The 14,881-nt window shown below is 36.8% G+C and overlaps 1 protein-coding gene across 1 annotated transcript in view; it reads right to left on the reverse strand.

Moving 5' to 3' along the window:
- Nucleotides 1-3,163: 3,163 nt before the first annotated feature.
- Nucleotides 3,164-14,881, reverse strand: part of TOPAZ1 (testis and ovary specific PAZ domain containing 1) — a 37,873-nt gene continuing 26,155 nt past the window's right edge. Inside the window, exons 12-19 of the mRNA XM_008939915.1 lie at nucleotides 13,746-13,812; nucleotides 12,556-12,730; nucleotides 11,101-11,201; nucleotides 7,743-7,908; nucleotides 6,717-6,881; nucleotides 5,435-5,638; nucleotides 4,642-4,825; nucleotides 3,164-3,377 (exon numbers count right to left, since the gene is read on the reverse strand). Coding sequence (XP_008938163.1) covers nucleotides 3,164-3,377; nucleotides 4,642-4,825; nucleotides 5,435-5,638; nucleotides 6,717-6,881; nucleotides 7,743-7,908; nucleotides 11,101-11,201; nucleotides 12,556-12,730; nucleotides 13,746-13,812 — 1,276 coding nt within the window. The remainder of the gene's footprint in view (nucleotides 3,378-4,641; nucleotides 4,826-5,434; nucleotides 5,639-6,716; nucleotides 6,882-7,742; nucleotides 7,909-11,100; nucleotides 11,202-12,555; nucleotides 12,731-13,745; nucleotides 13,813-14,881) is intronic.

Raw genomic sequence — 14,881 nt, forward strand, 5'->3', positions numbered from 1 at the left:
AACAATATTATTCTGTTTTATGTGCAAGAATCTGACCATACAGAATTAAATCTGACTAACAGAATTAAATCTTTCAAAGAGCATACTGTGTAATCGGTGAAAACTGAACCAAGATTTTCACAATGGGTATTTCTCATGCATCTAACAGCATACTGAAGGAGCACAGCGTTGTCTAGACCTAGCTACTGAGCGCAACGCAGGAAAGGTTTTTCTTTTTACCTCACATTTTTCTCTCTCTCCCTGCAAACAGGTAAACATACATTTTTATTTCCTATATGAAAAATTATATCTATCAAAAGAATTGCTTAATCTCAAAAACAGTTGTTCTTTCAGCTAAGAAGCAGTAACATACCCAAGGAAAAGCACAAATATAGATATTGTCAACTGAGTGTCTGGCTCTGCAGAACTGCATTGTCTCCATTGTACTTAACTTTATTCTTTGGAACATTTTTTTATCTTTCTAGGCTTTTTTCCATTCCACATTGGAGTTTTTTCCTCTTTAGCACCTGGAATTTCTGTCACCAAACTGATACCGAGAATATTGCAAAAATAAATTTTTCTGGCATTTTGATATGCATCAAAATGAACAGATTTGTAAAGAATTTCAAGTGGACCCAGACACTTGGAATACAAATATCACAAAATGTGAAATACAGGACTTAACAGTAAAGTTGCTTAAATTGACAACTGATGTATCATGGTGGTGATAGGGAGAAACACCATATTGACAGAAACACAGATGTACCAGTTGTAACAAAACTTCTGAGCAATAATGTGAGGAGCTTGCTTTGCTTGTCAGTATAAAAATATGACTGACATTGCATCCTCTCAGCTGAAAACGATGTTCAGAAGACGGAGCCAAACCACTGCACAAATTTTACACAGTTCCAAGTTAAGCCAGGAGGTCAATGATTAACCTCTGTCTGAAAAATAAAGCAAGACTCAGATTTCTTTTTTCTGGGGACGACCAAAGTGAAAATTTAAAGTTGCTAATAATGGAAAAAAAGAATGCTGTCTGTAGAACATCTCAGGCTTTGAAGCCATACAGATTACTACGGGAATTTTGTCCTTCTGCCTTTCTCAAGCACAGCATTAGCCGCATCTGGTACCGCTTACAGAGATGTGGGTTTTAGCTGAGGTTCAGACAGCCTCTGTCTAATTCCACGGGAGATTACGCTACAAAGGATCTTACAAAAAGTAATTAGCAAAAATTATTTCGTTTCTCACCGCCAGTTTTAGTTTGTTGAAACTTTCCAAAATTGCTCTTGCCACTAATGCTGGAGTGGCTGGACAAACATCAGTTAAGACCCCTCATCTGAAACCTGATCACATTTTACCCAGTCTCTCAGCTGCTGAGGAACAAAAGCAGCAGAATGCTACTGGATTTGATGTGGATAGCCTTACAATTGCTGAGCCATCTTGGTGAATACCAAGTGGTAGAACCTAAAGCCTGTTTGAACTAGTGCCAACTGTGCTTGAAGACAAATTCTGAGGTAAGGGGCTTTTAAAGAAATGCCACCTGATAGTAATGAAGCTACAATTTTTTAGAATGAAAGTGGATGAGACCCCCACATAAGAATGATAGCCTCTGAAAACACAAGGGCCCCTATCCTTGCATTTTTCTGTTCAGGTGGCACAGGAGTATGGCAGTGTCCTTGGAGGTTATCAGATTCAAACCTCTCTCTTCCAGTAGCATCTCCCAGACAGACCGGATAAGCAGTGATATTGAAACGGGGCAGGACCTAACCCTGAAGAGACAATCAGCTTAATGAGAACAGATTAATGGTATGAACCTCAAGACTGCAGTGGCAACTGCCCCAAACAAAAAAAAAACAAAACACTGACACCCCTCCACAGCCATCCAGCGGTAAGATCATGATGGCTTTCATGATTCAGAGGCACAAAAGACACCTGCAATAATGTTGCTGCAGCCAGGAAAAGATGTATGCTGCCCCAAAAGAGGGAAACATTTTTAAAACATTGAGAGCTTGTGTCATTGTCTTGATCTCACAAGGGAACAGCCTTAAAAACACCATGAACAACTATACCGAAGAAAGCAGAAATTTTCAGCACAAAAAGCTCTAGAGAGGATGGAAAGCAAGACCAAAAGAGCTGTATTATTGGCATGTTCAGGGAAGGTTGGCACTGGAGACCTAAACTAACACTGCGGAAGTGGGGAGCTCAGGCAAGTATCAGATGTCCCACTGATTTGCCACAAGAGCTTTCTGCTACAAGATGTTTGGTTCCTCTTACTCAGGCTGCAGATCCGTAGATGAAAACTGATTTAAGCAATTCATGCTCCAGATCTGATTGAGGATTTGCAAGCAGAAAAAAGAAGAATCCCTGAAGAACCAGAAATGCTAGAACCAGCTTGCCCAGAAGGTTCCATCTCATCATGCAGTTGGCAGAAACCAAAACATGGGCAAACCCACTTCCCTCCAAGAGCACAATCAAGGGAGAAAGCAAGTTTTCCTCTTCAGCAGAAGTATGCATATATGCAAATGTAAAGCCATGTACAAAGTACTATCAAGACACAACTAAACTTTTGGCTGTGAGCAACTTGTGTAGACTCACTTCTGTGAAGAAAGGTATCCTAAGTCAGGCATGTCTCAAGTGATTTGAAGTTGTTTTATTCTCAGTGCTTTTCACTGCTTTTTTTTGAGTAAGGAAATTAAGATCTAGGAGACACACAGGTGGGACAATATCCTCACAAGGTACTCTGAGGAAGACAAAAAGAAAGATGTATTACTTCTACAGACTATGAAGCAACTTGGGAAATGTCTCACTCAGAGACAGTAGATACACTCAATCAATGCACTTACATACTGTCACCTGCTGAGAGAAGAAAAACATTTAGTGCTAGATGTAAAAAAAGAGAAGGTAGGTTCTGAGGCTGCAGCTTCCTCATTATCCAATTATGCCATTACAAAACATCTATGTAAGTCAGTGTGACAGTCTGTGTAGTTAGGGAAAAAAATTACTCTTTCTGTGCTACTACTTGTATTATCAGTGTAAGTACTGCAAAACACAACTTGACTTTGAAGCCTTGCTGTACATCAGTAAGGCGTAGTCTGAACACAGTGAGAAGTACCTTTATTCATTTGTATTCTTTTCAACAATGCTTTAACCACTAAAACCCAAAAGTTTTTACTATTTTTAATGACTATTGGAACAGCCAGACCTTCCCAGCCCATTTCATATTCTCCTGAAGCCATTTTAGAGCAGATGTAAGCTCCAAGCTGTAAACTTCCTCCATGTTAATGTTCATGGTCATGTGCTTAAGAACAAGCTTTGGATCAGACACACGAGCAGCCAGTATCAGCCTCTCCACCGCCGCCTGATAGTCGCTGTTGCTCTGAACCGCCTGATCCTCACACCTGTAAGTGATTTTTCACAAACACAAAATTAGGTACCACACAGGCCCTGCGCTGCTTGCCTGACACCTTACACTGGCAACAACATTGCAGAAACATTAAAATAATGTCGTCTTCACTTCACTTATAATAAGGGATATGTTAATTTCTACACAATCTTTTAGGATGATTATTCTGAAGAATTATGAAGTCAGAAAATTACATTTTTAACATACTTTACAGTAATGAAAAGTAATAGCGTTTAATGCCAGTGCAAAGTAGGTCTGCAATATTCACAGGATGTTTCAGGAGGAAAGGTTTGACTCTGGGCTGGAAAATTCAGTGAAGGAATGTAAACCATTGTATGAGCCGGATATAGCACGAATTCATGTACATGCTTGAATCCAAAAGGATTACTCACTTTTGGCATGTAAACACATTTGGAACGAAGATGTGCCCAAGTGACATGTAAGTTCCGCTTTTGCAAAAACTTAGGCTCTTTAAGTAAAAAAGCATAATAGCATACACATGGAAAGAAGAGAGAAAGCCCTTCTAATTTATCAGAAAACAAAATTAAGAGATGAACTCCTGGGGAAGGGTACAGGGGAAGGAACACAGAGTATTCACATTTGAGATGCCCTGTTCATCCTTCTTAACAAACGTGGCATTTCTATTCAGTTCCACATTCTGATGCCAACCTGGTCTATCTCAGAGAAAATTAGGTATGAAAAATAAATTACATAACCTAGTGCCAGTGGAAAAAAAGGAAAAAGGAAAAATCCACATTTTTATCTGAAGGTATTATTCTCACAGAAAGGGGGCAAAAAAAATTTCTAAAAAATTAATATTGAGGTATCCTCTCTAATCAAGTAAAACGGCTTCCTGCACTTTCCGTGCAACAGTCAAGAAAAGCTAGAGTTGCTTTTTGAAAAGACATTTTCATTGTGCCACTCTACTCCACAGCTTAACTACAACACAGGAATCTACACACCAAGGTATCAAGCTACCCTGTTTTTGAAAATACGGCACACCTTTAGTGTGGTAGACGCATTCAGTTAGGTAACAGGCCAATATCACTCTGGAACAATCGCTTTTCTGCTACACAAATGTAACAATAATAAAAAAACCCCAAACACTTACTGTTCTATAACCAGTTCAGAAACAAGTGATTAAAAGCAAGAGTAAAACCAAGCACTCTCTTTCCCAGCCCATGGAAAATAAGATCCCTCATTAATTATACAGTCACACAGATAAATACAATCAAAGTGGTACGTATCTGACAACAAACCTTTTCAGTATTATTTGAAGAGTCTGACTAGTAGCCATTGGATTTTGAATATCACTGGCATTTGAAACAAGAAATATTTCAATGGCCAACAGCATCTCAACCTCAGACAGGAAAGATGGAATCATCAAACATCTGTAATATAAATTTCCCTGCAGTGGTGGGTAGCAACCCATTGACAAAGCACCTGAGAGTAAATGCAGAAACATAAAAAATTAGCATTAGAATGCTGTTTCCATCATTATGTGGCTAAGAATGTGGAAAAAAAACCCATCAAATTCTTAATGGATTTTTCTATTTCAACTGTGAAATGGACTGATTTGAGGACACAGCAAGTCCCTCATAATATTAACTGTTGTAAATGTTGTTTATCAATTGATGTTATCAGCAATGATTAACAAGTTCTGTCAGAAGTCTGGGTAACTTCTGACAAGTTGTGTAGTAACACAGCTACAATTTAGGACAGGTCAAACAGAAGCTTTATTAACTATGATCACAATGAGAGGACATTTGAACACTGTCTTCCCCTTTGTTGCCCTGGTCTTTTGCCAAGTGATTGAATGTCAAAAATTAATTTTATCACACTTACATTTATTTAATGCCAGGTATGATGCACTGATTCGTATTCTTAACTGTTGCTATTTCCCAATAAACATTTTGGTTACAAATAAATTCCTGACAGTGACACAGAAAGTACTGTTTTCTTCTTACAAATTAATTTATTCCCAACACACATAGCTTTTATGAGCATATGTAATCCAAAGAATTTAAGAATATTCTTTAAGAAGCAACTTACTTTTGTAATAGGTCCTAGCTTTAGACCACAAAGAACTTCTTCCCAAAGCTGTGATTAATCTTCTAAGTAAAAACAAATCAAGAGCTATGTTTTTTGAAAGCATGAAGTCTACTGCAGAAGATGAGACCCCAAGGTTCCTGCTCTCAAAACAGGCATTGATCAGCTTGTTAAAAAGGTAGCTGTACTGAGAAACATTTACAGTATCTGAAATGAAATAAAGAATATTCACTACTGAATTGAGACAAATGCAAATCTAACTGAATAAATGCTTGTCAATCAGTACCTAAATCAGGACTCTTGCTTCTGTTGGCAAAATAAGGTCAGGATAACTTATAATAAGGCTTTATTCAACAAAAGTCTTTTAATACAGTTAGTTCATTCACATTGTGAAAGAGAAGCGTTACAGTCCCAAGTAACAATTTGCTGCCAAGCCCAGTAGTATCAAATAAAAATATATTCGCTTGTCCAAGCCTGTAAATGCAATCTTCACCCAATCCGAAGACTTCATTTGCACCAATAAAAATCACTTTAGTGCTTCAAATTTTGCTTCTACTCTTACTCTGAACTGTCCACGTCTTCTGAACTGTCCCCTTCTTGGCAGGATTGAGCAGCCTTTTATCCACCTCATGCCTCAAAGGACTAGATCCTTTTAGAATCCTCTAAGTAGGTGGTCTTCCAGTAATATTCTCCTCACATACCTAAAAGCCCACACTAGCAACAGGACTGAGACCTACATGGAGGAATCAGCTGAGATTTCCTCAGTGGAGCCTGAACAACTACACATCTCACTTTTAAGTACATACCCAAAATCTGTCAGATAAATTGAGTCCAAAAGATCACTCAGTTCTTAACATGGTATGTAGAAGCAGCCTAGGTTAGGTAGCTGAACTTATAGAAAAAAACCAATGCATTCATCTGAAGATAAGATAAAATGAATCACCCCAATGATAGCTGTATTTTATCTTATTCTATAGACTGTGTATGATTCTTAAGAATTTAATGCGTCTGTCTTGTTGCCCCTGTGTAACTGAGCCAACCGTAAAAAGGGAGTGGGTGTGCAAATTCTGTGTGTGTGTGTTAGTGCACGTGTGTGTGTGCAGCGAGAGCTGCAGAGTACAATACACACTTTAACTGCTGCTACATTCTTTGGAAAAAAATAAAGGGTTTATCTAAAACCATCTTACTGCTTCAACAAATTTTAGCCAGAAAACAAATAAAAAGAACACTACAGAATCACCTGTAAATTTTTAGCTCTTAACACAGTATCTTTTTCTTTACTTACCAGAACGATTGTGAAAACCTGGCAAGTTCTGCAGAACTTCAAATGCCTCCCTGTATAAACTCTTCCTCAAGTATTTGTGCACTAGTGTACATAACAGATTATGGCGATTGAGGATGTCCATGTTATCACAGGGCCACAGTGGTGCATTTGTGGTCCACTCTGACTCTGTGACAAACAACAGTGCAGTGTTATTTCTATGGATTGAAATTGAAATGGATGGACACTGAGACTTTTGGTCATTAAGAATATACTACAAACTGTAGGAAAAAAAACAGATCCCAGAATTTCACAGAAAATGCAGTTCTAGTTATTAATAATTCATCCTTATCACCAATACTTTTCAGATATTCTCCAAACCTTTATATTGTAAATAACCCCTTTTATTAAATAATATGGTAGTAAAAAAGACTATCAGTGACATATATAAATATGTGTGTATATATATATGTACATATATAAACTTGAATACCAAATTTTAGATCCTCAATATTACTTTATAGAACACCTTCTATTCTTGTTAATACTCCTGAGTTTCTTCTCTTTTCAGGAGATCAGGATACCAAAAAGTCAGTAATTAAATGTCAGTTGACTGCAGAAATACAGTACTATTCTAAAGCTGTTTTACTAGGTGTGCACACTGCGGGGTGAAGGAACACTGCTTTGTCCTGAGCCTGAAAATTTTTTGATGGGAAATTCACCTGGCTCAAAGGAAATCTACATGGGGCAAAGTCACTTTCCAAGCTGCACCCCTCCCTCATTATGGTAGGATTTTGAGTAGAACAGTGCTGATGGCAGACTACTGTGAAAACTCTTCTGAAAAAAATTCAGTATTAGTAGTAACATTTCTTATACATATCAAGAACAATATTAGTCAGTAAGATGGATCACATTTTATTTTTGTTGTTCCAGTTTTAATAACTTTATTTAATAACATAAACCAGCTTGGAATTTTTATCTGAAATTTGTCATAGAAGTGGACTGTTCAAATTTAAGTCAAAACGCAGTTTTCTTCTATGCCAAACTTACCTCTCAGTACCCATGTCGCTCCGTCCAAGCTTCCAGTTTTAAGAAAGATTTCTGCAGCTTTATTAACAATTTGACATCTTGATGCTGAACTTTCTGCACCTGTAAGCCCTTTCAAGACTGTAAAATGTATCTGTAGCTCGTACAATTTATCCAAAACTTTCCTTCCCTGTGTAAGAGGGAGAAAGGAAGGGGGGAAGGTCAGAGAAAGCAAAAGCATCAGTGAACACAGAATGTATTTACACAAAATATAGGAGATTTAATTCGGTCATACAGATCAATAGGCTTCAGCTGAATAATCCAAATTGAGTGGGGAAAAAAAGTATAGCAGTTCTAATGAATAGTAAGTAACAGTAGTAATAGTAAGTAATAACCCATTGTTGAACTGTTCCCAGCACACAATTCCCTATAACACTTGTTTCTACTATAAAACATTCCTATATGGTATTTAATTTATATTTGCTTATTTTAGTATGTCAATAATTTTACTCTTTTGATTTCATTCAGTACTACACAACCTATAAAATTCTAAAAAGATCATACAAAGTTTTCATTTGGCAGCAGAGACATAGTTGTTAAACTGAAATAGTTACTCCAGCATAAGCCAAAGAAAACGGTGATAGTTGTACCCAGCAGGACAATGAGCTGGAAGAAGTTTGGGCTATCTAGCCAACAGTATAACAACCAACAACTTTATCATCATATTCCAGGATGATATTTAGACTGATTTCCTACAGAAGCTTCCTCTAAAAAACTTCTTGGTTGGCCTTTTCAGTCAAAGATGGAAGACAGGTAGGAGTTTCAGAGATAATTAAGATCTGACCAATCTAAAAAGATGATTGAATCAAGGTGGGCTATCAATTTAATGTCCCTAGCAGGGCAAGGACAGGCAGGATTCAGCACTTGTCCTGTCTGGTGCACCTTGCTGGTCAGGCAGCATGAACGAAACTCAAAACTAGACATGTTTCAGCTCTTGCTTAGTGGGTGCATCAACAAGGAGAAGGCTTATTAAGAACTGTGGTCATGTGTGTGCACACATTCTGGTGGTGCAACAAGGGTCATGGAGGTAAAGGGATGTTTAGGACAACAGAGATGTTGACAGAAAACTAAACTTACTTATTAAGAAGCTAATTATTTGAAAATGCTTTATGCATATGCACATATATACTGTGGTGTGGACTGCCATATGCTCAAAATTTGAGATTTTTGAAGGCCTACAAATATCTGCAATGGTTTATCTCAGCAAAAGCCATAAAAGAATACTACTTAGATCACTGCAATTCACATTTAAGGTGTAAAGAAGCCATTCAACTGTAGATGTGTGTGGCTGAAGGGAAAAATATACATACCAGAAAGACTCAGGTAAAACTTTGACAGCAAAATAAAAACTTGAAATCTAAGTGCAAACCAGAGACAAAACACAAAATTAAAGAGGATCTGTATCTATTCCATCATTCTAGCCAAAGGGCCACTAAGAAATGTGTTGTTATAGAAAGATGGAAAGCATGCAGCTCTAAGTATAGGTGATCTATAAAGGAAGGGCACTCAATTAAAATGTAGTCATGGAATCAGATCCTTAGTTGGACAAGAACCTCTGACCAATTCTCTGAAGTAATAAGAAGTTGCATAAAAATAAAACATAGCTAAGTCCTTCAAGACAAGAAATAGCTGAAACAGGAAGTGGATGAAATAGTTGCCAAAGGAGCATTAATGTTTCAGGACTCTCACAAGTACATATCCAAAAAATAGTCTAGTGTTGTTTGACGAGCTATCTCCATGGAAGACCTATTCACGTGTTTCAAATCTGCATGTTTTTTTGAGGTACATCTGTTTTATGAACTTGGCTTAGTTATTACAAAGAATATGCTCTTCAAGACCAAGAAGCATACATATGTTACCCCTGAGAGCCACAAAGCATCAAAGTTATGTGATAAAGAGGTTTGATGTTTATGAAGGCAAAGTGATCTGAAAAGCACATGTACAGCTTTAGGCAGTCAAACATATTCATAAAATGACACAGGACATGTCTTAAAGTCAGAAATACTTTGGGCACAGCAGGATGAACAGGTCTATCACTATGTTATTTTTGGACCACTTTCTAGAAGAAAAAGACACAGGATCAAGCAGATACTACTCCATAACCACAGGATTAGGGACTTACAAGATACCTATAATGGAATACAACTGGTTGTGGAGAGAGGGAGCTATGACAGTTCTACTTCATCCCTGAAGCAGAGATCACTTTGGAATCTGCCAGTTCTGATAAAAATAATTCTAAGCACGCCCTCATTCACACTCCCACATGGTCAAGGCATGTTGTCTACAAAGCTGTTTGAGGACCTTGATGAGCCATCTGTTGAGAGGTGGCTTTGATACCTAACACCACATTCTCAAAGAAACAATGTTCTTTTGCTCTAGACAGGAGAAAGATCACAGTACTGTAAGAACTGCCTACTTTTAGTAACTCCTGTTATACAAGAGAAACACTACATATGTTTTTGACACCCTACACCTCTGAAATTAGGACATGAAGATGAACTTCCGTGGAATATCAGAGATCCTGCAACCTAAATATCAGGAACTCTGTAAGATGGACCCGGAAAGCAGCCGATATATATGAAGGCATTCCCCTACAAACACTGAAGAGATGCTGTCTCTGAAGACAGACAAAACCCAGGCCAAACTAAGCTCTTTGATGGGCATATGAGCACTGACCACTTCTCAATGCCAAAAAATTTGCACTACTTCTTCTACAGCCATGACTGTCTTATTTTGTGAAACAAAGATGATTTCAAAAGGTCTAGTGCAGTACCACGAAAGTGCTACTGCAAACACCTTCTCTCCTCCCCTTTACTCCAAAACAGCATCACACTGTGCTGCAGCTTGATTGGGACCTGCTAAAGACCATTCAGTTCAGCAAGGTGATACTACAAAATCAATGGTTCATCAAAATGGGTGTATTGCCTCTAGACTAAGCACCTGTATCTCCTGGCACTTGGGTTGACCCTGGAAACAGACTGAGGAGTGCACAGGTTTTACATAACAGAATTCCTGAAAGTCATGCCCTAGAGACAACAGTATAAAAGATATTTTAATACAGATTCATCTTTAGCTCAGATAAGTCAAAAGCTGAACCTGAACAATCAAGTTTCTAGGTTGCAAGACAATGTTATGATGGGTTCCACAGAAGACTGCTGCTCAGAAAGGCACAATAAAATGCTTTGATTCAGCTGGACAATTAAGAAATACTAATATGGTGGGGAGGCAGGTGGAACATCCAGCCATTCAATAACAGACACAGTTTAGCATGTAGAAAAGAAAGGACTCTTTCTTCTAGTCAGGTTTCTGTAGACCACTATACCTTGATCCACTGCAGTACTTTGTGATAAGCATACATGACACTTATGCCAATCCTTCCAATGAAAATTCTGTCTGCTTCATTATGTTGTGATTTTCTTATTACTGGAAAGAAATAAAAAATTATATTTTACATATAAATCCAGTTTTAAAGAAATTACACACTTGAAACATTATGAAAAAAGTAGATATACTTTCTTAAATATTTGCCATTAAAAGTAGTAGCTTCCTAGTTATGGAATTACAGAACTGAGTGATGACAAGTTTTTCTAATCATATCATACAATCACTTTGGAAACACCTGTTGGCATTCTAGAGCAGAAGTCTCCATAGTGGGATGTAAACATAACAATCCATTCAAGTGTGGGAAGAAAATATTCTTTGTCCCATTAAAAAAGAAACATAAAATATTTTTTAAAGTAGTGTTTATTTCATCTTTATCTCATATTTTTATTTTCTATTTTTGTATATAGTTTATAATGTACTTAATATATTAGTGCCATAGTACATGTATACAGTTTATAAACAAACAAATAAACAGGAGGTGCATGCTCAAAAATTTTTTACTGATAGAGGTGCCTATCAGTTTGGAGACCACTGCTCCAGGGAAGACAAAGTTTCAAACCCTACCAAGATCTTCTGTCCATGTCACAACTGGAAACTGTGATAGCTGTTTTATAACATGAAAGTCTGTGGTCAGAAAGGTCATATCACATAACTAGAATAAACATTCATTGTGTTTTAGTAGTTAATATGGGTTGAAAAAAGATCCGAGTTTATAAAGTGCTTTAATATTTCATTGACACTTCACTGAGCCTCAGTTTTCTGCAAACTAATAAGAAAATATGATACATATAAGTTAGTAATGAGGGAAGGGTAGGAAAGGGGTAAGAAACGCTGCCAGAACTATTAAAAAACCTGAAGGTGTTTTGTGGACACAGCCCTTGCAGAAATTCCTAGTTCTTTAGAGAATTAAATAATTCTGAAAATCCAAATTACTAAAAATAAAAAGCAGAAATCAGATACATGAGGATAACTCCATTCAATGTGTTTTGAAATACAAAAATACAGACACCGCTGCATTTATAGATCTAAAGTTTATTTATGCTATGGAGAGTGTGAAACCCCACATGACAATAAATATGTTTGCCTTTGTCCTGAGAATAGGGCATTCTTATGAAAAGACCAATTTTGGTTTCTCTTCTTGATTTCACAAAGCTCAAATATTCTTCTTTCAGAACTTTAAGTGTAAACACTGTGCATCTTACTCCTACTAGAAAATGTCTTCTATTGATCATTTTAGCTCTTTGTATTTGCATCTCAAGAAATTCTGAATATTGTAACAGATAAAATTAACTAGTATGTAAAAAAAAGCATATGAATTTGGTTTTTTACCACTTTTAAAAACTCTACAAAGAATAGGGATGAACAAAAAGCATTTATTGCATCTTAATTTTACCTGCATCAGCAAAATCACAAAAAGGAACTCCTGGTCTGTCTGTCTCAGAATCTCTGATTAGTATTTCAGCAATACATAGAGACAGTTTCTGAAGATCATCAAAATGTTCACACCCAGTTCTTGCATTAACATACAAAGCTCCCAGCTTGGTCCAATCACTTCTTTCCTTGCAATGCTACAAAGAAGGCAAGGGATAAATATAAGCAAACCTGCTTCGAGAACACCAAAAAGTAAAGATATTAAAATTTGAGAGATACATCTGGGATAGACTTAGAACAGAAAAAAGATGCAGATGAAACACCGCTGCCCAAAACCTCCATGTTCAATATGGCACAGATACATTCTGCCTAACTTGCCTGGACTGCTAATCATTTTTGTCCCTCAAGACATTAAAATAATTTTTCCTTTTATGTCATGACCTCTACTAGGGAAACTCGTAACTTATTTGTCCTATTCAAGAACCGCCATTCATCCAGTATTTTACTTTACTTTTCACGGTACATGCCGAACTGATGGTTGTATTCTATTAGTCTTTTGCTTGCCAGATCACTTATGACTTTGCTGTTAATGGAGTAAAAAACATCAGTTCCCAGTTCTTCCCTTCTTAAATTTTGGTCTCAGGATCTGTGCAGTAAGTAAGTGTGATAATATGCAAACTATATTGCAATTGTGCATAATACAGTATTTCGTAAGAATTGCCCTCAAATATGAAAGTTACAAGTGTTTGGTTACAAAATTTTTAATAATACTTTCTTATTCTTTAAAATATCTCCTTAGTACTGGTAATCACAGCCTTTTACAATTGTGCCTTTTTATACTAGATATGAATTCTACCTGCTAAATAAGATATTAAATATTTTTTTTTGTGAGAAATTATGTACTACTACCAATTAAAGCATAGGAAATAATTGCTTAGTTATAAAACTTTTGAATCGGATACAAAACCAACATAAAAACTACAAGTATGTGAACTAAAATACTGACATCACAGAAAAGCCAAAGATAGTTTTCCCCTGCACATTAATCTTCCTCCAAAATGGCTTTGCATAAAAATATTGTATCATCAACTTAATATACTGAGCAATAAATCCCACTAATTTTAAATTCTGTAGCAACTGCTTTTTCTTGTAGGTTTAGAAGAAGTCATGGTTAAAGTCTTCCAAAAGGCTTGAAGAATGCACATACTGTACCTGAATTTCAGCCACTGCCAAGCTGAAGTCAAAAAGCCACTTCTTTTCAAAATGTCTTTGCTGAAATCTTCCATCAGAAAAAACCAAACACGTCATTTTAACACATACTATTGGACAAAACTATGCACTAGCAGAAGGTGATCAACCAATTTTCATAGATGAACTAAAAAATGATGTGATTTTTACATTTCATTTACTGCATACTACGCAAAGTGGACACTGAAAACAGACAGACACAATCATGCCAAGGGAATCACATACATGTATCCAGCAAATAACTGAGCAGAGACACTTTCACAGGAAATACTCCCTTGTCTCAGTAGAAATGTAATTAAAAAAGGTATGAATAATACTCTCAATACATTAAGTAAAGGAAGGACTGTATTGTATTTATTTCTGACATAAAGGTAAAAAAAAATAATTACATGAAAAAGTACTATTCATCTTCAAATATGTAGGAGTGTAATAATTTATTCTGATGCCAACAATGAAACAATGGGTAAATCCACTTAGTGTGATGCTATGAGGTAGAGATACGTAACCTACTCATGAATGAGCTAACGTGTAGCTGAAGCAGCACAACTGCTCAGTCCTCACGGAGGCAGACTGCTCCTCAAACTGCTGAACACACACACACTGAGGCAACCTGGAAGCGGTCATTCCTTCCTGAATCAGATTCCTGAGCTGAGAAGTGCTAAAAATTACCTCCAACATGTGTGGTAAGTTGCACTGGTGAAACACTAAGATCTGTAGCTGAAAGGAACTCTATGGGAAAAGTATGAAAAGCAGCAAATAATTTCTGTAGTGCTTTCACTTGAAACAGTGATGCCTTGTTTTCACACAGCAGATGCTGCATATTTGCTTTCCTTTAAGAATCAAAGGTTGCTTTACAAATCACAATTTAGTTTCTCAACTTGTGTGTGCATGTATGATACAGAATATGGAAAAAAAAAGATCACAGTCTTGTGCAAGAGATGGGGAGACATCAACAATTTTAGAACAGATCTGGGCTGTGAGTACACATTTTGCACAGCATAGTCCAGCTGTACTTTAAAAATGATCCATTTCAGATTACAACTAATCCTCTTATTGCCTAAAGGGTTTTTCACTGCAGAAGTAATGTTTGCTTATGCAGA

The sequence above is a fragment of the Merops nubicus genome, unplaced genomic scaffold (assembly GCF_000691845.1).
Source record: "Merops nubicus isolate BGI_N331 unplaced genomic scaffold, ASM69184v1 scaffold3155, whole genome shotgun sequence".
NCBI lineage: Eukaryota > Metazoa > Chordata > Aves > Coraciiformes > Meropidae > Merops > Merops nubicus.